At 45.4% G+C, this 23,229-nt stretch overlaps 1 protein-coding gene and 1 pseudogene across 5 annotated transcripts; one reads left to right on the forward strand and one right to left on the reverse strand.

The window, feature by feature from the left end:
- Positions 1–854: 854 nt before the first annotated feature.
- On the reverse strand, positions 855–21,260 carry LOC123070855 (protein TSS). Of its 5 annotated transcripts, none has more exons than XM_044494233.1 (27): positions 20,122–20,392; positions 18,967–19,069; positions 18,801–18,862; positions 18,615–18,707; positions 18,449–18,521; positions 17,622–17,777; positions 17,415–17,555; positions 15,958–16,025; positions 15,722–15,853; positions 14,977–15,018; positions 14,056–14,580; positions 13,818–13,975; positions 13,169–13,721; positions 12,432–12,494; positions 12,240–12,341; positions 11,830–12,147; positions 11,665–11,757; positions 11,401–11,502; positions 11,206–11,310; positions 10,660–10,793; positions 9,493–9,676; positions 6,372–6,503; positions 5,865–5,977; positions 5,646–5,736; positions 1,760–4,146; positions 1,580–1,645; positions 855–1,161 (listed from the first exon to the last, which is right to left on the reverse strand). In XM_044494233.1, the coding sequence occupies exons 2-25, from the start codon at positions 19,025–19,027 to the stop codon at positions 1,906–1,908; spliced, it is 5,742 nt and encodes a 1,913-aa protein (XP_044350168.1). In that variant the 5' UTR covers positions 19,028–19,069; positions 20,122–20,392; the 3' UTR covers positions 855–1,161; positions 1,580–1,645; positions 1,760–1,905. The 5 variants fall into 5 exon arrangements, with proteins under 5 accessions (XP_044350168.1, XP_044350165.1, XP_044350166.1 ...); XM_044494230.1 differs by adding an exon at positions 19,896–19,927 and having other exon boundaries at positions 17,415–17,777; positions 20,122–20,376; XM_044494231.1 differs by lacking the exon at positions 20,122–20,392 and adding an exon at positions 20,988–21,260 and having other exon boundaries at positions 17,415–17,777.
- On the forward strand, positions 20,961–23,229 carry LOC123067589 (cation/calcium exchanger 2-like; annotated as a pseudogene).

Genomic DNA, 23,229 nt, shown 5'->3' on the forward strand with positions numbered 1-23,229 from the left:
CGCCCGTGGCCGTTGTCTCCTTTCCCTCTCCAGGCCTCCTGTTGGCAGCTCCAGAGAGACGGCGATGATGGTTCGGTAACCGTGGGGGCACAGGCTGGTGGGCGGCTGAGTGGGTGGTGCACTAGAAAGTGCCTAGGGTGGTGGTGGTGGTTGTGGATCGGAAGAAATCCCTGGGGCACAGGCTGGTGGGCGGCTGAGTGGGTGGTGCACTACAAAGTGCCTAGGGTGGTGGTGGTGGTTGTGGATCGGAAGAAATCCCTGGTGGCTTGCCCGGCACCGACGCGGTGACGCCTGCGGGCGCCGCCGGACCTTCCTGAAGGGCGTCGGGTATATCCCTTCCCCACTGCCCCCGCGTACCGGGGGAAACCCTAGGACATGTTCGGGCAACAGCGACGGCGTCGTCGCATTCCTTCTTGAAGGTGTTACTTGGTGCGCGACACTTCAAAATGTTGGGGACGCAATGGCACTTCTCCAGTGGGTGCAGCGGTTGTTGGTCTTCTTCTCTTCGTCGGTCTGCCGGTGTTGGCGGTGTTGGCATATGTCTCTCTCTTTTTTTAGCCTTGTTTATGCTACGGTCCGAGCGAGTTGGATGTATTGGATGATTGCTTTATAATATAAAGCGGGGAAAAGTTTTTATAATGAGTTACTCCCCAATGTGAGTAGTCTTTACTGATGTAAGTTACTAGTGGGCAGTTTGAGCTATCTGCCCGTCGACGAGACCCGCATTGAATATGTGGCGGAGGTGTCGATGGACCCTTTTGAATGATCATCAATAATTTATTGGAAAAGGGTAGCTGCTAGAGTACTTTTTTGGTCAAACTCTATCAAAGAAAATTATTGGGGGAGAGAAGAACTGCTGGAGATACTCTTGTTACTATTCTCATCAAAAGAATAACATCAGTTTCTCTCACAAAAGACGCAAGAGATTATTACGATGCAGTGAGCAAACCAATTTCTAAATTTCTAGAACCTAAGTTCCATACGACCAAAATTCAGCCCAATTTTTTGAGGAAAGCATTCTACTCAGTCTATCAAAATTGTACGGAGTAGAAAAGAATCAGTCTGCCATGTATCTTTTTGCTAACACATCCGTCTTGTATTAGTTTCGGATCTCGCAAAACTCCCTGCAATCTTCTGCACTCCACACGGAATTGTCGACATCTGAGAGCAATGTGCGAACAGAGAACAGTTAGCTAACACGTCACTACAAGAAAAAGTAGCTTGGAAGCTGCAAATAAATACTCCCTCCGCCCCAAAGTAAGTGTCACTATAATATGCATAGGCTGAACTTTGATAGATGAAAGATGCTACAATATGCTACTATTAATACATAGATGAAAGATGTAACATGGAAACTTTGTACTTTTAACATAGGCTGAACTGAGAAAATAACCCTCTCTTACATGCGTCGTATCTGTGAAGGTCCCAAAGGTGCTTCAAAGAACACTAATCTTTTTATATATGCTTATAACAAGATGTAGTCATTACCAAGAACTACACCCAAAACTGATCCGTATATGGGGTACAAACAAGTTCAACATGTAACAGGCTAAAATGATTACTGAGAAGGGAGCCATACCTGATTTGAAGTGGAAACAAAACACATCGATTTTTTCAGAGTAGCTTGGATTGAAGAATTTCAGATCTAGAAAATTGAAAAGCGACACCTAGCATATTAGATGATTGAGATCTATAATAGGGGAGCAAAGAAAATTATTGGGGAGCAAAGAGTTCTTACAATATTGGTAAAAATGATTACCTGTAACACTGAAGGAGCACTGTTGCTGCCTTCCGAATGCTCAGACAAAAATAAGAGTTTTCAGTATCTTTCAAATGAGAGATCCATCGTAATTCTCTTTGGGTAATGATGGTATAGGTCAATATTTGACTCTGGTGGAATATTTCTCAGTTGCCAGAAGAAACTACTTCAGCAAAAGAAACGCCCGATGGCATGAAGATGTCATTCTCTCTGACTACTCTGTTGAAGTCAAGCTTGAAGGAACGTGAACTATATGTCTTGTTAAGCAAACTTATCGGGATCCTCAGAGTTTGCTTTCGCCTGCCTTTCCCCTTTACAAATATCCTAAAGCTACCCTCATCTTCATTCTTCATGCTGCCTCCCAGCTTCGTTCCACCAATATCAAATATGCTATCTCCTGGCTTGTCAGGATTAAGTGCAGCATTAACAGCATCCTTTAACTCTTTGTCATGTTCCTCTCCCAAAAATTTATTGCTGATCAAATTACCACTGCATACCTCCACAGGGACCTCCACTTCCTCCCTTACTGCAACCATATTGCTGTCCAGCAAAGGTCCTATACTAACAACAGCTGCATCAGATAGAACATGTGTATCTGCTAAAGACTGAGAAATAGTGTCAGCAACATGTGGGCTGGGGGTGTAAGCGACTGGATGATTGTTTGACCATGCTGGTCCAGGCACAAACTCAGATGCAGCTGGGCTCATGTAAGGTTGCCATCCATAATGGTTAGGGCGAAAAATAGTGGTGTTCATGGGAAATGTGCTGCTTGGAGCCATCTGCGGTTGACTATATGGTGGATAAAGAAATGGCACATGATGCAAGAGATTAGGAGACCGAGGAGCAGGAGGGTACAAATGATGTGGGGATGTGCACAGCGGAGGACCGTTTGGCACCATATTTGAATGTCCAGGATGCATGGAGACATTCATAGGCCAAGGGCCGACACCTGGAACAGCACCTGGTGGTGGGAGACCGACACTTACAGCAAGTGGGCTAAGGATAGCTGGAGGAGACGGATTGAATGGAGGTGCAGCAGCAGATAGCTTCTTATTAGACATCTCTCTTATATCAATATTACTTAGAAGCATGTCAGGCTTTGACTTCTTACTTTCAACACCTCCAACGCCTCCCTGCATACTTGTTGTATGCGCTGAAACTGTAATAGGTTCACTATTAGTAGGTAGAGATTCTTCTAGAAATTGTATGCCAGACTTTCCACTATTTTCAGCTTCTGTGGGTACTGTTGAATCTGAGAACTCAGTGGCTGCACCAAAATTGTCACTACTTGTTGGTTCTTGATCTTTGTTATTACTGAGTAAGGTCGTGTCTGTTTTAATATCTGCAGGGCCACCGCCAGAAGGTTTCTCAGTATTTGATGTTAATTTATCTGGTAAACTATCTTTCCCCGTGTCGTCAATCTCATGTTCCCTATGTGACTCTTCTCTTTGTTCTGAATGCTGCATTTCTGTTGGCACAATGTTTACCTCTTTGGAATTATTGGTACTTGAGGACACGGACCTCTGGTCCACTTGAACTGTATCTACCAAGGAATCCTTCATTTCTTGTGCGATAATTTGACCAAGTGATGGTTGCAGTACATCATCTTTACGTTTTTGTATTTGAGTCTTGGCTATTGTACCTGGACGTGCCAATGCAACATCTTTGTATGATGGTGGGTTTCCGGTACTTTCAACCCAAGGTCCATGTGGCTCACTTCCTTTCAGATCTGCCGAACGATTGTGCACATGTGAATAAGCTATTTGGGATTCTTCTTTACCACCCATCTGCTCTGTGAGCCTAGAAGTATCTTGCACTTCTGAGGATGCTGTCCCTGGCTTAATCCGGTAGGTCATAGCCTTGTATATCTTGCGACCAAACCTGGAACTTGATGTCTGGACTTTCGTATGCTGCTGAGGATCTGCGTATGCTGCAGGTACAATAGTTTTCTTCTTTAAGAAGTAATAACGGTTATTTGAATAGGAATTCCTTGGCTTATATTGGGAAGCATCTGTTGGAGCATGATTCTCAGGGTCAGACGTCCTTCTGATGGCAGGACGGTAATGCTTTATCTGTTTTCCTAAAACTGCAGCTGTTTTAGGTCTTTGAACAGGCTGCCAACCATCATCCTGTTCTTCATCAAAAACTTCCTCAGGTGAACTGATGTTCACCTCAGCTCTCTCTACCAGTTGTTCAGAAGGTGGTGAAGCCTCCACGGATAAAGGACTCTCTTTAACCTCAGTTTCAGGAATATCCATGATCTTAGCACTATCATCTTGCAAAGGCCCCCTAATTCGTTTTTCCTCGTCTGTGATTGCAATAGCAGAATCTCTTGGAGATATATCAGGACTTTCTATGTTTAAATTCTCACTCGAATGTGATAAAACCTGACAGGACGAGTATACAATGAATAAATTCTGCCATGTACAGTAATGCTAAAATACTAAATGTCAAGTTACTCGAGTGATAACATGAATGCTTTCATGGAAGAAAAATGTAGTGTAACTTTTAGCATTGTGGAAAAAGGAAACCAGGTTCATTGAGTTCCAGATATACAGGAAGGGCCGGAATTGTGTACTTTGAACACTGTCTGAATTGGTAGAACTGAAACTACATAGACAGAGTAACCATCGAAATTACCTGACCAGATTATCTAACATCCACACTTACATGGTAGCGATATCAAATACTACTTGATTGGATAGGGTAGTATTAGCCATAGATATTCCAGTGAGCTGCTATCATGATAAGAGCTCCTCAGGAATAGAAATCAGAGAAAATTCCTTATTTAACACTGTGCTATATATTTTTGCCCTATTTGACATTAAAAAACAATTCCTTCCCTACGTGACAGAGTCTAAATTTTATGCCTTTTATAACACTTTCCTTCATTTTAAGCCTTAACGGTGTTAAATGACACATGAAAAGACCCTTTTGCCCCTCATGTGGTATATGACAAAAAATTTAATAAATGCTAATGATGAAATACTTGTCCAGCCGGCTTGGTTTTTTGTATGCGGGTATGTAGCTGAGTAGCTGCATGCAAATCGCTGACTGCATGTGTGTATGTGGCCGGTTTGGTTGCTAGGTGCATAGCCAAGTTCCAAATTTTTTGAGCCAGTTGCCGGCTGGATGGATGGATCAAGATGGAACTGAGAGAATCAGCTGGTTAGTGTGTGCTGGCATGCATGCACATGAGTTGTTAATTGCGGCCGTTCGTACGTGGTTGTGTGGCCGTTGAGCCAGTGCTATCAAGTGTTTGGCGTGGTCGTGCTTAGTAGCCGACGGGGATGGATGCATGGATCAGGGAGCAGGCGACTTGCGCCAGATGGCCGGCTCATATTACACCAAGGGTAAAAATGTCTTTTTATGTGTCATTTAACAACATTAGATGGAAAAACAGCTGAAAGTGTCATAAAGGGCATAAAATTTAGACTCGATGTTATATAGGGAAGAAAAAGTTTTCCAATGTCAAATAAGGAAACAAAATTTAAGATAGTGTTAAATAAGGAATTCTTTCTAGAAATCATATTGGTAACACTACAAAATAAATGAGAGCCACCGGCAAAGGTTCAATCCAAGAAAGATATAAAATATTATTGCATGTTATCTAGTTAGTCATTATGTAAACAGAAATATACTTTTTTGCTGCCTGTCAGCAATATTAACAAGAAATAACTTTGTTGTGAACAATTGTAAGTCTCCCTTTTCTCTTTGAGAAACTGACCAATTGCACTATGAGTTAAATATTCATTTAATACTATTACACTATGGTAACCATCTCGCAGCTCTTATTTCTCTCTGCCTTAGTTAAACTTGTTCCTTAATGAGAACATAATTATTATCTTGAAAACAATTTTAGCCGAAGTAAAAATTAGCAACTAACCTTTATGCTTGAGTACCTCCTCTTGCCTGATTCAGAATCTCTTCCTCTGTTTTCTTTGTTGGGATTGATGTAATCAAGAAGATCAGATACACTGCAAGGGCAAACAAATACAGTTACTATAGCATCTGTATGGTCCAAAACAGTGTACATTATCCAAATATCTATGATAACTGATACCAGATTATGTGCTGTGCACTAGCTAGCACAACTAAATCGCACCTTAGGTGTCCTTTACTAGCTATTGATGCATCGGGTTTTCGAGTTCCATTGCGGGCAGCTTCTTGTTGCTCAATTACTTTTGATTCAAAGTATTCAAGCCAGGCTGCAGCATCCTGTAACGTGGAAGGCAACAATGTTAAGATTGTCCTTGCAAATAATTGAAAAGGGAATGGTTCTCTTCATATAGCTAAAGGTAATAGTTCAAGTGGGAAAAGAATCGAGGTACTTCTGTTACTAACTAGATGCCGTTTGGGCATTGACTGGCTCTCGAATGCAGAATTAGTATTACAGAAGTACTTTGATGGAAAATCTACTAATATTATTTTCATATTTAAAATAAAATACATTAGTTTATATTAGTGCTCAAAGTTAATTCTTTTATACTAAATGTATTCTAAAATGACATCCATTGGTAAGAGAGGGAGTAGGTTTTCAGCATTGCAATAATATCATTTAGTATAATCTCATGCGTTTTCTCAAAAATAATATCATTTAGTAGAAGTAAACCTGAGTCCGAAGATCATCTGGTCCAAGCTTTGCACGAAGAATTTGCAAGGTTGTCTGCTCATGCTGAACACTCAACGAATAAGCTTCCATCAATGAGAGAGCAATGGCGATAGCATGGTAGCTTGCAGCAGTCTACATAAAACAGAAGAATATGTCACTTGAATCTAACAGTTAATCATGGAAAATGATAAAAAAACACTTATTTCTGGGTCTGAAATGCATCGAGGCACTTTTGAGTTTTCTTGAGTTGGGGAACATGCGAGCGACTACTTCTCCCATGCTCCCATCATTGTCGGACGATGAGCCAGCACGGACACCCTCCGTCACTTCCTCGACTTAGTCCTCCGCACGCAACTTGGCGGGGCATCCAACACCGTTTACCCTGCCGCCGCGCTGGTCGCCAGGGGTGGGGCTGTGCATCCTGAGCCACTTGCGCAACAGCCGAGACCACCCACTCCTCAACCAGTGCAGTAGTCGCCACCCCCGTCAACGCACTAAGTGGCTAGGGCGCGGGTGGTGCTGCTAAGCTTCATGCACTAGCCAATGCAACCAAAAGTCCGAACTGATGAAGAGGGCTAGGCAATCCACATATACACTTCAACAGGTGCGACCGGTGCCGGCTACCCGCAGGGCCAGAAAGGTCTTCCCCCGGCAGCCTCCACGGCGAACCGGAGCATGAAGAGGATGCGGCTTCCATGACGTGAGGTGGCGCTATCCGCTCAGCCGACTGTGTCGCTAGTGCTGGCACCTCCGGTAGTCTGGCTCCATCTAGCTCTTTGAGCTCGGACCGGGTGGTAGCGGTGCCCGTGACGTCTCTTCAGGCCACTCACATGCTCATCTTGCCTGTGGTTGTAGCGGCTAACCCCATTGTTGCAGGCGGCGAGTGGGCCAACCCATGCCCACTCTTATTGGTCCGAAAAGGCACATCCTCGGCTATTGTCGGTACAGCTCGCCTGCTTGACATGATCAAGGCCAAAGCCAAGCAATGGGTGTCGACGGGTGCGAGGGGTCTGGCGGCTTTGCTCCAAGTGTTGGTCGTGTATAGCGATTAGAGGGATCATGCTGTAATTAAAGGGTGTTGCCCTTCTTAAGGCTTCTACAAACTCTTCTTTCTACCAATCCACTGAGACACAAAGCTTTTACCGAAAAAGGGTTTTCCCCCGCTTTGTATTCCAAAGCAACCAACACCATACACGTAGCATTGCTAGGGCGAGCAGCACATCAAACCCAAAAGGAAAAGAAGAAACAAATGCCAACAACAGCAGCTCCACAAAGCGCGGATGACCCGCCACCATTGCGCCCTCCGAAAACAAACCACCACAGCCCGAGGCTCCGATCCGCCGCGTACCAAGCAGCACCTCCAAGAAGGGATGCGACGTCGACGACGTGCCCGGACGTGTCCTAGGGTTTCCCCCGGCACGCGGAGGGAAGTGGGGGATGGCTACCACCGACACCCTCCAGGAAGGAATGGTGGCACCCGCCGGTGTCACCGCATCGGAGCCGGACGGACCATTACTGAGTGCACTAGGCCAACATATCGAAGGGTCCCTATCCAAACCTATTTGGGAGAAGACGCGGTCAACCAATAGAGGTGTAATAGTTTCCTCCACCTTATCACAGAGAGGACATTTTGTGGGGTGAGGTAGGCCTCGGCGTAACCAACCAAATGCTTCTCATAGTGATCCTGATGTAGTTCCTTGGTTATGCAAGTATCCAGCTAACTTGAAGCTCCACCCTGATATGTCTCAAATGTATCTATTTTTCCGAGCACTTTTGCTATGATTTTGTCCTCTTAACTTCCCGACAGTTCTTTATGCACTTTTGCTATGATTGTGTTACATCTATTACATATTTGATTTCATCCATGCAACGTCCATTATTCACTCTCATGCCTACGCTTTTCATACTTGTTGATCTCTTTACGTTACTCTTGTTCTTGGCAACTGCCGGGAATTGCTGCTTTTGTTACTATTTCCACAGCCACAGCTACAATCACTACATCGCTTTTGCTACTAATAGATTATGTCGAGCAAGTATTCTTTTTCAGGTGTGGTTGAATTGACAACTCAACTGCTAAGGCTTATAAGTATTCTTTGGCTCCCCTTGTGTCAAATCAATAAACTTGAGTTGTAATACTTTCCTCAAAGATTGTTGCGATCCCCTACACTTGTGGGTCATTAATACCACACCTAATGTTGCTCATCATGATTCTACATTTTTTTTAGATTAGAACCACGGATGTGCACACCACAATGAATGCACATACAGTGTGGCAACATGAGGGGACAACCTTGTAAGCTCATATCTAGAATTGTGGAGGCCAGGAAAAATCTCCGGCTGCAAGGAGCATGAGGAAGTGCTTTCCCAAAAGGCGGATTTATGTGAGGGCCAAGGCAAGCAAGAAAGACTTGAAATCTAATGCGTGGAATCATACTCCCATTGACAGATTTTTCGTCGTGTCCTAATAGCGGTACTAGAATGAGTACATGGATTTGTAGTCGTCACATCAAGCTACTGGTGCATCTAGAACAAAGAATGGGACACACGATATAGCGAGGTTCAAGCCCCCAAGGTGGGTCAAAGCGCAACTTCCTGCCTTGCTATTTTTCTTATATGCGGGGATAATACAAGGATTCGATTACAATGTCAGGAGAGGGCAGGGTGGGGGGGGGGGGAGTCCGGACTGGTATTGATATCAAAACATTCAGCCTTTCCTACGTACCCTATAGGGATTCCTTATATGTCGCATGGTAAGTTTCCTCCTTGGTCGATGATGCCTCTCTTGGGCTCTGTGGCCCATACCCTGACCCAGAGGGTTCCAATGATGCAATCTTGACAGCGCCTAGCCTTGCATAATTTGACTTATCATCGACATATGTCTGTTGGAACTAACACAATTCGTTCCTGATTGTTTTGACAATAGCTTGTTAAGTCATTGAAGGCATCCACTTAAGATTTTTTGATGTGTTGTCAAGTCAACAAGTATGATTTGTAAAGTGGCACGAAATGAACATCATTCACATTTAATAATTATTCTAACTAAGTGTACATTTCACCCTAAAATAACAAAAGCATGCCATTTGCCACAAGGTTTTCTTAAAATGTTGAGAAAGACAATTACCTGGATATGATCAGGCCCAAGTAATCTCTGGTTGCATTTTAAAGCTTTGTGTAAGTACCTAAGAGCTACATGCACATTCCCCAAGCCTTCCTCCATCATGGCTACATTAATATATGTCGCAGCTGTGTTTGGATGAGATGGCCCGCATGTAAGATGTAGAAGATATAATGCACGCTTGACGTACCTAATTTGCACCAAAGGTTAATTTTTTGTAGACACTGTAGCAATGAATCTAAATCATTAGGGTCATATACTGCAAGGAGTATCAAGAGGATAGCAGGTATAGCACATTGTTTATTCAAACCTTAGATTTTCCCATATTGCAATAGCTTTGATATCTATGAAATAACCTTCAAGACAAGCTCATACACAGGTAAATAAACAGTTATTGAATCTTCAGTCTTTAAAGACATATGACCTTAAGGGAATTATGGTCCATCCTCGATAAGAGTTTTACATGACATCAATTAATAATTTAATAATTTGAGGCTAGAAGCAAATACCATACATTTTTACCCTCTGCAACCTCGGCCAAGAATAAAAAGGATAATACATATGCTTGCGGTTTAGCTACAATATCAGGGAAACATATCACTACCTAGGGATTCACCTAGCATTTATGAGTTTATAAGCGTCAGCATTAGGTTTGATGGTTATATGTTGATGGCATTCATGCAAGCGTCTAGTTATATTATTTCAACTGTTGTAATTAACAATAATGGAGTGAGAGCTGAGAGATAGCATCTCAGACACGAAACCACACTACAAAGAATTTGGAGACTCAAGAAGACTAAGCAGCTAGTTCCTACTCACTTTTAGCATTATTATCATAAGACAAGATTAGTTTTTTAATCCAAACAATAAAGCATAGAGAGAGAGAACCAAATATGCACATTTGACATAATAAGTTTGCGAAAAAAACAGCTATAACCTGAGAAGATAGTAAATATATTCTTGGCAGCAATAGCAAGACTATTTAATATGGCAAAATTCATCAGCATGACATAGCACTTTGCTAGATAAAATACCCTAAGGGAGGTCTCCTACTCTTTTGGATATATGTAACTTTTCTTCAACTTGCACCTGGAATGACTATTTTCTCAGCCCTTGTGAAACTGTAGAGTTGCTGCATGAATAAAAAAAGAGTATTTCATAAACTGAACTTACTTCAGAGCCAGTTCTGTATGCTGTAAACGATAGTAGAAAACAGCAAGGTCTCCGTAACTCTTCATCGTATCAGGATGATCAAGCCCAAGTTCCCTCTCATTGATATCTAGGGCCTTTTGCTGATATATTGTAGCCTGCAATTTTCAACTTCACTAGTTATTAATATGCAGAAAAACTTAAGATCTGCTGATGTTAACGTAACTCCTCCTAAAACTGGAAGAAAATCACACTTTTATCAGAATTTGTACTATATTCTTCCCTATATGTTCCTTAGGTGTTATAGTTAGTGTAATCCAAAATTATAACACCTTTAAGTATCCTTCACTCAGTGTAACTGAAAACTTGCTTAGCAGAGAATGCTAAAAGTACATGTTATTTCTGAGTTTACACAAATACCTACATGAAGAAAGTGCAACGGCACGTCTTTCTATCTCTGACGTTCAACAATTCCTCACTTAACTAAACAGTGCTATCACTTCAATTGTCTTCAAAATATGCATAGCAATTATTACAAACTATCTGCTGTGCACCTGAATAACCATTTACCTGATTAAAATCACCAGTGTGGTACAAAACAACAGCTAGAAGGCTATAAGCTCCAGCCGTCATTCGATGATAGGGACCACACACCATTATGAGCTTGGCAAGAGCCTACATTCATAGATAAAATAATTTATTAGTTCCCAAGATATGACAAATAAGGAATTGCAAAAAAGAAACGCACAAGATTTTACAAGGTACCTTGGTTCCATAATTAACAGCATCTTCAAGTTTACCCTTGTCAAGAGCCGTTTTGGAGGATTCTAGAAGTTGCCTTCCATCTGCAGATGAGCATGCAACTTGCTGCATTTTTTTAAAAACACGTCAGTTGTGTTTATGTGCCACTCATTTATCTAACAAGTTCTCAAAACACTGATAGCCATATGTGATGATCAAGCCATGACAGCACAATGTGATTTTTGTACAGTATGATAAAAACAATTGAACTGAGGAAAATACTTTTACCTTATGTACAGGGACAAGGCTAATAATGTCCTGTTTGTAAAACGGGAAAGCAGAATCCATGACGAAATCTCGGGGTGCCAATTCAATGCCCACCTAAAAGCAACCTTTAAGCTCAATAAAATGCACCGAGTGTGGGAAATGTTAAAAAGATTCAAACATGTTTACCTTATGGCATAGTCCTCTCAGTATAGCGTATTTCCTCACATCAACATAATGTTGCTCTGTGAGGTCATACTGGTATCGCTTTTTCAAGAAAGCAACAAGCCATCTCCACACTAGGGGATGCACAGCAGGAGAACTTCCAGAAAATTCAGATTCGGGAACACCAAGAAGTAAGTTCAGCACTGCAGGTATTGTTAATGCTAATTGTCGCATGTCTGAAGTAGCTGCAATCACAGATCGGACAATGTGCTTGAATGCTCTCACTATCATTTCATGCACACAAAGGGACTGTACGTGTGAGAGCTTCTCTGAAAGTTTGACCTACATAGGGAATTCTTAGATTAGCACATATCAAGCACTAAAAAAGAAATGACATTTCATCATGTTCAAATGAAAAATTGTTGCAAACTTACAACTCGTCCTAGGGAGCGCATCTGTAGGCCCCTCGTATGCATGAAATCTGTCAAGGTCCTACCATCAACAGGTGAAAGTTCCAATGAACCAAAATCGGCAACCTAAATAATTTCTTGGTTAGTTATTATGCCTCATGACTAAAAAGGATAAGCATGTGGGAACTTATTCATGTCCCATATGATGATGCGTACCAGCTTAGGAAGCGCAACTTCATCATAGAACTTCAGAGCCATCTCAATCAACTCAGATGGTGACTGTGGAGCACAAGAGATTAGTGTATGAACTTTATGCATGATTAGTAGCTACAAATGGCCACTTGGTAAGCAAGGGTGCTAAAACAATACGTAGTCTGTTTCATACAATTGATTTTATTATTTTGTAGAATTCAGAAGTGGATCTGACAAAATCAAGAAAGGTGAAAAGCCTTGCATATTTGATGTTGTTTGAAGTACCACACGCTGATGTAAAAAACACTCGTCCATAGGCACTAGCACCGGTGAAATTTTAATTTAGAAGAACGGGCATTAGCACCCTGCTTAAGCGAGGCCTCGAGCAGGTGTAGGATGGGAAAGCACAAGACCCTTAGCCAGCTGCACTACAATTTATCAACCCCTAGTGCACCTGAGGTAAGCTCCACAACTTTGAGGTTCTGAGTCAGGTAAGAACACATTTCATGAACCCCTCCACAGCATACCTTGATATCCACAATATTGGCAAACACAGTATCACATGAAATTTAATACTGACAGTTATATATGAATTGTATTATGATTGCCAAAGATTAATAATCACAAGGAAACTCTATTTTAAATAGGACATTTATTTATAAAACTAAATGCTGAAATGAGGAGGGTATGAGTTGGATATGAAAGACAGCAAAGGGCAGATGCGAAATCATCACTTGCTATGAAAATTAATGCATTTCTACCTTCTGGTGGAGTCCTGTTTCTGAATCTTTCAACCTTGTAAAGGCGGAATCCAGTAATACATCCTTCAGCAAGATTTCACTCTCGGAGGTGATGCAGTCTCCTTGAGGCGATTCAACAGATGATGAGTTGACTTTCTGGTTTTCCCCAGAGCTTGTTGCATCAGTCAAACTTTTGTTCCCTGATGAGGATCCCTTGCCAGAAGCATCAACCGCATTGTTCGGGTGCTTAAGAGCTTTGAGAGGCTTCCCAAGCCCTTCAATCTTTGTCTCTTTCACAGCTTTGTCCACCATTTTCTTCTTTTCCTTCCCATCACCTTGTTTTTTGTCTTTGTCAGATTTTTTCAGGTCTTGCAAGTGCTGAACCCAACACGCACCAAGTTCCCATCTCATAAATGATTGTTTATCAGTCTCCTCTTCCTCAAGATTTTGAAGACTTCCCTTCAACAAGTTCTCAGCATAAGTTTGTGCTGCAGTTAGTTCTTCCTGCCTATGACTTTGTGTTGGTAACTTTTTTTCTCCAGTTGCATTGGCTTCATTTATGAGCATCCTCAAACTAAAAACAATAAATATATATAATAAAGAAAGAATGGGATAAGCAGCATAAACTTCGTGGATAACTAGAAAAACAAAACAAAGCATTGCTACCAACCTGTTGATGTTCAATGCATGGGCACCCCCTTCAGGTTGATCCATGATATCAGCAGGCTTAATAGAAGAAGCCACAATAGTTTTCTCGTAATTGTTAACCTTTGCTACAGCAACATACCCACAGTATCTAATATTCACGATGCCCAAACTGTCAACATCCTGCAAATTAGAGACGAAATTAGGAAAAGCCTCTCTTTTACCTGAATATGAGAAAGATCACCTTAATTTTGAACTTATACATGTGCAGCAGTGTTTTCATCGGCAGTTATTCCTTTCAAAAGGTTTCTCTCTCCAAGATGCTTAGAGTCCACTCCTGTGGCTCGGCTTCCATCTATCTTAGTGTCCAGCTTGCAGCTTGCATCTGAAGAATCTCTTGTGACAGTGATGCTAAAATTTCCCACCGTCTCAGAATGCAAGACCTCATCTATCTTGATTGCTGTTGACGCATCTGTACTCTCCATTACATGCCGGATGGCTGCAATAGTTCTAAACATGGCAACATCTACGAATAGACTGTGCAGTAGGAATGCTCTCCTGTCACGAATTTCCCTCTCCTCAGCAGTTTTGCAAGGCATGGATGTGAGATACATGAACTCATCTGCCCATGGCAACATGTCACTTTTGCCATTCCTTCCCCAACCACCTCCATTGCCTCCCCAAGTTTCATCCTCAGCAGGAAGGGGAGGAAATGTTGATGGTGACTGGGCAGCAATCGGAGGAACAAGCCACGTATTTGCACGATAACCATAAGGAAAATTTCCGAACTGCAACATACAAGCAGTTATAATTAGGTCATGATGCAGCATTAGATAGGAAAACTGTTGTCTGATGGCGGATGGAATACAAAAACATGATTCATATGAACCTGCAAGTAAATATGTAATAATCAAGCGCAACATACTAGAGGAGCCCCAAATGGAAGAAACTGAATATGAACAACAGCATAACTGTAGAAGGAAGGTAGATATTCCTAGAAGACAACCCAAATTGTTGTTTGATATTTAAAGTGCACTAAAATATATTCAACTCCTTTTCAGATCAATCATTATGCCCAAGCACACAATAATCCAAATGCAAAGTCACGGTCTTGTGAAAAGTTTCCATTGAAATTTAGAAAAAGATAAGTACAATGAAACACCCAAAATAGGGTAACAACGCACCTTGTTCCGTTCCAAAAATGCCTTCATAAGATCCTCGTATGCCTAATATATATGCAAGCACCATAAAGGATTAAATTCATATAACAAAGTCATAGAAAAGAATTAGAGATACAGAAAATGAGACTGCACAGTGGCATACAGAAATAGTTAAATAGTGCTATAAAATTGTAGGTAATTAAGAACCTCAAGTAGTTTCTAGAATGGGAATTTGACACTGCCAATGTACAGTATTGGCAAATGCCACTTTCCAAACCTACAACAATGCACTGGCATGCTCAATTATCAATTTTAGTACGTAGTTTAAATCTAAATAAGTGAAAAATCTGATAGGCAGATTGTTATTTTTGGCAGTAGAAATTTGAAAGTGGAGGGCTCGCAGCTGCTGCCAAAATAGACTTTACCAATTCAAACCTTCTTGCAGCTGAGGTAAGTAAGGAATTTTGTCCTGATTATTACTTATCTTCTCTCAATTTCATCGTCTCAATTACTAATGCACAAAAAGCGTACACACTACACCACAAATGTTCACACACATACATACATTAAAAATAGATTCAAAATTCTGCTGTTATTAACTACATTTCATCTTTAAAGTGTATATAAGTTCATTTGTCCAGAAGAGGCTACAGATTTAAGTGGGATATCTAATAACAAGGTAAAATACAATACAGGATGCAAGATTATTAGATAACAATTTAGATTACCCTAATATAAAATTTACAAACAGAATGTGAGATAAACGAACATTATTGAATGCTCTGCTGAGATGCCTCAATAGGTCGACAAGATTGTGGCACAAAACACGCTGTTTCCCAAAACTAAAGAACCCCTTTCTCCGAGCTTCAACAATGAAAAATTTCCCATTACAAAGCTTTGCCTGAAAGCCAGCCAACAATTCTCCAATTAGGGCACATGTGATGTCATTAGCAGGCATCTTAGCGCAAAAATGCTGTCAAAGATATAACTATTACCCATGATTACCTCAAGGAAGAAGAGATGGTCATCAGACGGTTGCTCCTCCTGTCGAGGTTGAGTCACTCTCTTTATAACTGATTGAAAGAGTTAAAATAACTCAGCAAACGGAAGAATTTGCCTCGCTAGAGAAATGTTCAGCTCAACAAAGTTCAAGCTGGTATCTCACGCTTAGCATTCAAAATAATGAGGAAAGTGTTAAATTACATGAACTACCATCTCAAGGACAAACGATGGTGAAGCAGACAGCAAGGATATACGGACAAATAGATCAAGGCAGAGGTTCCAAATATAATGCTGGCAGTACTACGGCACCTTAATGTTCTTTTGTTGCAAATAAGTTTAGGAAAACAATTAGTATCTGGCGGCCCATTCTAATCTCGCGTCAGCCGCATCGTGTGCTCACCCGCCACGTACCCGTGGGCCCCATGCACCACTCATGTGGTCCCTCAGCCTTATCTCTGCACGAGTTTGCAGACACTAATTCCTCTTCCGTGAGGACCGCTACCGCATCATCCTCTCCCCCCCCCCCCCCCCCCCCCCCCCCCCCCTCTCTCTCTCTCATATTCCCCAGCGCATCAACCTCCGTTGCTGCAACCCCCGACCACCGCACTGCCAGGCTGCACCATCACTGCTGCAAACCCCACAGATAACCGCGTGCCCATACTGCTACCGCTGTTGTCGCTACTGTAAGGTGGTGCTAGACGGTGACCACAAGGTGCGATGCTGACCACCGGGTACTGCGACGGCGGCAACAACTGCTGCGAACAGCGGCGGCCACTGCTACAAGCGCGCGGACATGGTGCTGCTATGGTGACGGCTCCTGCTGCGAGCCAGGGCCGCACTACTGCATCGGCAATGACTGGTGCTGTGAGTGGCTACAGCCTCTGCTACGAGCACGCGGCAACATCACTACTACGAGTCGGACGGCCTATGCTGCGACGGCGACGGCAACCGCTGCGAGCCAGACACCTGATGCTGCGACCGGTGACGCCTGCCGCTAAGAGCGCCGGCAAGGGCTGCTGCGAGGACGGCAGGGCTGCTGGGAGCGAGCCAGCCCGCGCTGCTGCTGCCTGTGCTGCATACGGGGAGTGCGACTCTGCGAGCCGTCAACGACGAGGCTCTTGCGGGCGCGGGTGGGATATTGCGAGCGAGGCGAGTGGGAGTAGGCTCTGTGCGCCCATGTAAGCATGAGATGTGCGCGCCGTCTCTTCCCCGTGTGCTCCTGTGAGCGCGGGATGCGAACGCTGTTCTCCTCCTATGCGCTGTGTTGGGCGAGGTCCAACGGCCACAGTGAAAAGCAATCTATGGCTCGGGAAGGGGCCGATCCGGGGCTGGGATCGGTCTGCCGGCACGTAGCATTGGGCATAAGTTTACAGTTCGAGTCAGAAGTCATGAAACGGGAGCGTGAAATAGATAGATCAGTTACAGGGCTTTGGAAAGGCTGTGAGAGAGGTTTTACTTACAGTGGAGGGGCGGTGAGAGGTTAGCGAGGGAGAAGAACTCATAGAACGCTCCGAGGCGGGGGCATGCACCGCTCATCTCTGCCTCCAGCTCTGCTGAGACAGCGTCCTCCTTGGCCGACGCTGCATTGGCATCCTTTGCAGCTGACTCCTTGGGCAGGGGCGGCGGTGAGCCCATGCGGCGCCCACCCGAGGAGGCAGCTGCTGCAGGCTTGGAGCTGGAGTTGGAGGGCTCCTTGGTGGCATCGGCATCCTTGGGGGATGGAGGAGGCGGAGGCGGCGGCGGAGAGCCGAAGGAGGCGGTGCATGCAACGATGTCCAGCAGCCGCCGTACGTGCACCAATGCGCTATCCTCGTCGTACTCCCCTGCATTGTGAAATTTTGGAGTTTAAGATGTACGGTTACGGATGGTTTATCCCTAGACACTATAGAAGAGAATTTAATAGTAATAATAGGACATATGGAAATCAAAGACAAAATTATGCAAATGAAGGTGCAGTCAGGTGTATAGGTGTGCAAAGGTACAATTTACAGGACACACGTCTAGAAACAATGGGCTTAACCAATCTAAGGGTATCTCTAATCCAACCGCAAAAGTCAACTTAAAAAAAACACTCTTAAAATCTAACTACCAAAATATCATGCATTTTTGGATGCTGCATTCTAATCGAACTCCAATAATAAAATGCATTAAAATTGAAGTTGTATAACATATATTTAGCCATCATGTATGTTACAAACATCTAGTGTTTGCTGACTCTCACAGCAAATATTATGGCAAACAACCCTAACAATATTTTACTCTCGCGCGTGGCGGGTATTGGGGAGGGCATCGTGTGGCAGCGGTGGAAACCAAAATGTTAGAAGGGGAGGGTTGTTTTTTGTGTCAGCTAAAAACCTTCTGGGAGTTATGCATGTTTTGGGAATGGATTAGATGAACCTAAGTAAAAAAAGGGTTTGGGTGATTAGAAATTTATTTGGGTCGATTAAAGATGCCTTGAGAAAATAAATCCTCATTTTGCAGATATAAGATGTACCTTCTACCAGGGTGAGAGTATATGGCTTCAGTGTCACAACATCAGCACCATCCTTCAAGTGACCATCACGAGTCTACCGACAAATGAAATCATATAACAGGATTGAATTAAAAGATGTTCACTGCGGTAATATAGTATGAAGAGAAAAAGAAAACGTTATAAATACCTCATGCGAGAGAGAGTAGTTTGTGATTGCACATGTGGCAGTGTGGACGCAGAGCAGCCTCCTCACATCGATGATCCTGTCCGTGGAAATCCCCTGCGCCAAGCGAAGAAGGAATACTTGTTGCTGAAATCATGCATCAAGGAAAACAAACAGTGCAGAAAGAACTGTGGCAGCAAGAAGCTAAACCTTGAGAATGACATCGGACTGATCTGGGAGGTTGACGGTGATGTCAATGGCCACAGGGAGCACTGGTAATTCATCGAAGAAATTCGCAAATGATCAGCTCAAGAGAGCAACTATCTTCTCCAACTATTGCAAGCAAAAGCCAATCAAGGTGTCATGTCAACAATACCTTTCTCATCTTTCTTCTTCTTCTCGCCCTTGGCCTTGCCACGCTTGCTCTTGGGCGCCATACACGCGCCAAAAGGCGAGCAAGCTCAGCAGAAGATTCCCACCTAGATCATACGGTCGAAAAGAAAATTAAACATCAGTTGGATTCACAACCGCTACCTAAACATGTGGCAGACTTTAGAAGGAACAGAATAGAAGAGAGTGATGGTGGTTGCAGGGGTAGGGCTATAAAACTGAAGTTAGGACAAAACAGGGAGCTATCATTGACATGTGTATATAAACACTACTTAGACGTGAAAAAGACATAGTTACACCCCACAACACAGGATTGACCAGAAGAAGATGCACCAATGGTGAGAATGAAGTGCAAGCAACAATGGTTGCGTTAACACCGTAACATCAATTCAAGTCGACATTTTTTTACCTCCTCTGATTCCAAGTGAGATAATTGTGTGTAATGATATATATACGGTACAACTGACTGAAATCCAAAAAATAAATCATCAAGCGGCCAGCTACGAAGGGATAAGTATAAGGTATATTAGCAGAACCAATGGACTAAGTTACATCTAATCCATTTTAAAGAAGAAAAATCACTTCGACATAAAATCTGCGCAAATGATGGATAGAAAGAAGATGACTACAGAAGGGTGAACAAGGCAGTAGGGGACTGAAATTCAAACCATGCCTGCAACGAGGGACATGGGAACAGACTCAAGAAATCAAGAGGCTAATTACGATAAAGGGTTTCCCCCCGCTTTATATTATAAAGCAAACACCCGATACATCCAGCTCGCTGGGGCCGCAGCACAGATACAAGAGGCTAATTTACCATGACACAGGCAGAGATGCTAAAACTTCTGGATTCCACGTAACTAGTTCACAATAAGATAAAGATGTTTTGGGAATTGGAATTTGAGAGAGCTTAACTGCGAAGCAGTGTTCGTTGTTCCATGCCCACACTGCACATCGAGGGAGGCACGAACAATGTTATGCACATAAACATATCGAAACACAGAAGCCACCAGGGATATCGATTAAGTGCACGCTAAAACAAAAATTGCCAAGAAAAGGCCACACAGTTGTGAATTCACACACGCGCGCGCGCGCGAAGATATATGAAACTAAATAATAAATAGCAGGTCCAAGAATTTACTGATGGCCTTGCGCTCAGCTGCTCTTGACAGTACACCGGCAAGGATGTACCGATGGCCTGAGGAAGCAAAATGGAAGGTCAATTTCCCAAGCAATCAGCTAAGGTAAGGAGAGAGGCAGCTGGGATGAGGTAGGTGCACTGTCTACAAGCTAAGCATTACTGGGATGGAGGTGCAGGAGCAGAAGGGGTAGCAGTAGTGAGCAGAGGAGCCTAAGAGAGGGAGGGAAAGATAGATAACGAAAGGGGTTGGAGGCGGGGTTGATAAGGGTGGAACGGTGGAGATTTAAGATAGGGTCCTCATTGGCCCGGTCCGGTTCTTTAAAAAAAATGAAAATGCCGGTCCGGTTCTCTGGAAAATCGTCGTACAGTTTTTTGTTCGGGGCCTAGGCAATCGCCGCCGGTTTCATCGAAGTTCATGTTCCGTTGTTCAGGACGTGGAGGATCAGGCGTACCGTGGCATAGAATAACACATCGCGTTCAGGTGGGTCGGAGCTTCTTTCTGGAAAATTTCTTCGGCGGCGGCCCAAATTCGCGGGAGAGGATGCCGGAGGATGGGACGGAGTTCCCCCACCCGAAGGAGAACCCAACCATATTCGTGCTCTCTCCGCCGTCCGCAACGAGGCCGTGGCCGCACTGTTCGGCGAGCTCGTCTGCCGCATGACAAGCTCGGCCTCGCTCCTCTTCGTGCTCTGCCGCTAGCGCCTCTCCTGCCTCGAGCTCGCCCCCAAGCTCCTCTGGCCTCCTCCTATGCCCGTGCCCCCGTTCCGCGCCGCCACGGCTCGCCATCTCCAACCCCAAGCGATGCAGAAAACGGGATCGAGAGAGGAGACCAGAGGTAAATGAGAGGGGAGAAGGAAGGGCACCACCTCGACGCCGTGCACGAGCTTTTCCTCGCGCCACCAGCCAGCCATCACCCTCCTGCCGAAGACGAGGTCGAGGCCGACCGCATCCTCGACCCCGCCATGGCCACCAGCGAGGCGGCGGCCTGCGCATCCCGCGCGTGGGGCGTGGACAGCTCCTGGGCCTCGTCGACTTCCCGCCGTTTCCCTGAGTCCTCCTTCCCGCCGGTCCCCCGACTCCCCCGCCTCCTCGCCGCTGCTGGTTTTTTTTTTTCCTTTTCTTTTTCAGGCGATGCGCTGAGGAAGACGAGGGTGGATTTGGTTAGAACAGGAGGTAATAGCACCACAGGTCCTAAAACTTGTCCAGAATATAATGATTTGATCCTAAAAGTTTGTAAAAGGCAACTACTCCTAAAACTTGTCACAGATGTGCACATTTGATCCTGTGCCAAACACAAGCAGCCAAGTGGAGCCAGCTGGACCGAGTCGGTCAGCGCCGCAATTTTTGCATTTACCCCCCTCCTGTCACACATCAGGTCGTGCATCGGGCAACACTCTCCTCCCCTTTCCGCGCCACCAGGCCGCGGGGGGCTGCCAAGAGCTACAGTCCCTGGACGCGCGCGGAGGCCCGATGCGCCTACCTCATGTCGCACACCCCCTGCGCGTCGGTCGGGTACATTGACTACCTCCACCTCTTCTATTGCGGCTTCGTTGCGACCCCGGCGGCCGGGTACGCGGCGTTCCTGCTCTGGCTGGTCGTGTTCTTCTACCTACTCGGCGGCACCGCGTCCGAGTACTTATGCGCGCCGCTCAAGGGGCTCTACGTCGCGCTGCGCCTGCCCCCCGCTGTCGCCGGCATCACGCTCCTCTCGCTCGGCAATGGCGCACCCGACGTCTTCGCCAGCGTCGTGTCGTTCGCTGCCGGCGACAGCGGGGACGGCGGCTGCTACGGGCTCAACTGCGCGCTCGGCGGCGCGCTCTTCGTGTCCATCGTCGTCGCCGGTGTCGTCGCGCTCGCACCGCAGGGCGCGGCGGCGGGGGAGGGGTCGTCGTGGAGATGTGTGGGTTCGTGCGCGACCTCTGCTCCCTCTTCTTCGCGCTCTGTCGTCCTACTCCTCCAAGATCGCGCCAGGCTTCACGACAACAGCATGCCTGCATTACCTTGTGTGCGCGCTCCGCATGCCGCTATACCATCCGCGCCACCTCACCGTCCGGCATCTCGGACATCGCCACGCACCGCTGGTCTCGGCCCTGCGGCGTGGCCTCTGTCGCGCTGGCGCCCGTGCTCCTCGCCACGACATGGACCTCGCACAGCCCGATGAAATCATCCTTGCGCCACCACAACAGCGACGGCCACGCGATCCTCCTTGCCGGCGCCGTCCTCGACCTCCTCCTCGCGGCCCTCCTCGAGGCCACAACGGGCGTCGCGTCTCCTCCCCGCGGGCGCCGACATCGCGTGCCATGCCTGGCGGGGGGGGGGGGGGGGGGGGGGGGGGGGGGGGGGGGGGGTTCCTGATGAGCATACTCTGGGCGTACACCCTAGCGCGTGAGCTGGTGGCGCTCCAGGTGGCCATCGCCGTGAAGGCCAACATGCTGGGCGTGACGGTGTTGGCGTGGGGGGACTCGATGGGCGACCTAGTCTCCAACATGGCGATGGCGACGCACGGGGGCCCGACGGCGCGCAGACGGCCGTGTCAGCCTGCTACGCCGGGCCGCTGTTCCACGCGATGGTGGGGCTGGAGCTATTGCTGACGCTGGCGACGGGCGCGCAGTACCCGGCGCCGTTCACGCTCCCGGTGGATGCGGCAGTGTACAAGACGGTCGACCAGGGACATGCGGCTCGACCGGGTGTACAGGGTGGGCCTCATCATCATCTACCTCACTTTCTTAGGCGTTCGAGTCCTCGACAGCCGCGGCCTCTGGTTCGGGTAGCGACGGCAACAAACAGAGGAAGCTGCTCTGCTCCCGTCAATGGCAGCCACTGTGTGCTGATGTACGTAGATGGAGGATGAGAGTTGATAAATCAGATGCTTGTACAGTCGTAGTAGCACTAGCTGGTACTATAGGATTAGCATGTAGGTGATTACCAATGGATTAGCTAGTGGTGTAATTGTTGATTGTGTTGGTTGGCATCAAGATGATTTCCCTGCGGGTTGAAATTGATAAACAACAGGGGGCTAAATGCAAAAAGTGTGGTGCTGACCGGATCAGTCCAGTTGGCTCCACTTGGCTACTCGTGATTGGCCCAGAACCAAATATGCACATCTGT

The sequence above is a fragment of the Triticum aestivum genome, chromosome 3B (assembly GCF_018294505.1).
Source record: "Triticum aestivum cultivar Chinese Spring chromosome 3B, IWGSC CS RefSeq v2.1, whole genome shotgun sequence".
In the NCBI taxonomy this organism is placed as follows: domain Eukaryota; kingdom Viridiplantae; phylum Streptophyta; class Magnoliopsida; order Poales; family Poaceae; genus Triticum; species Triticum aestivum.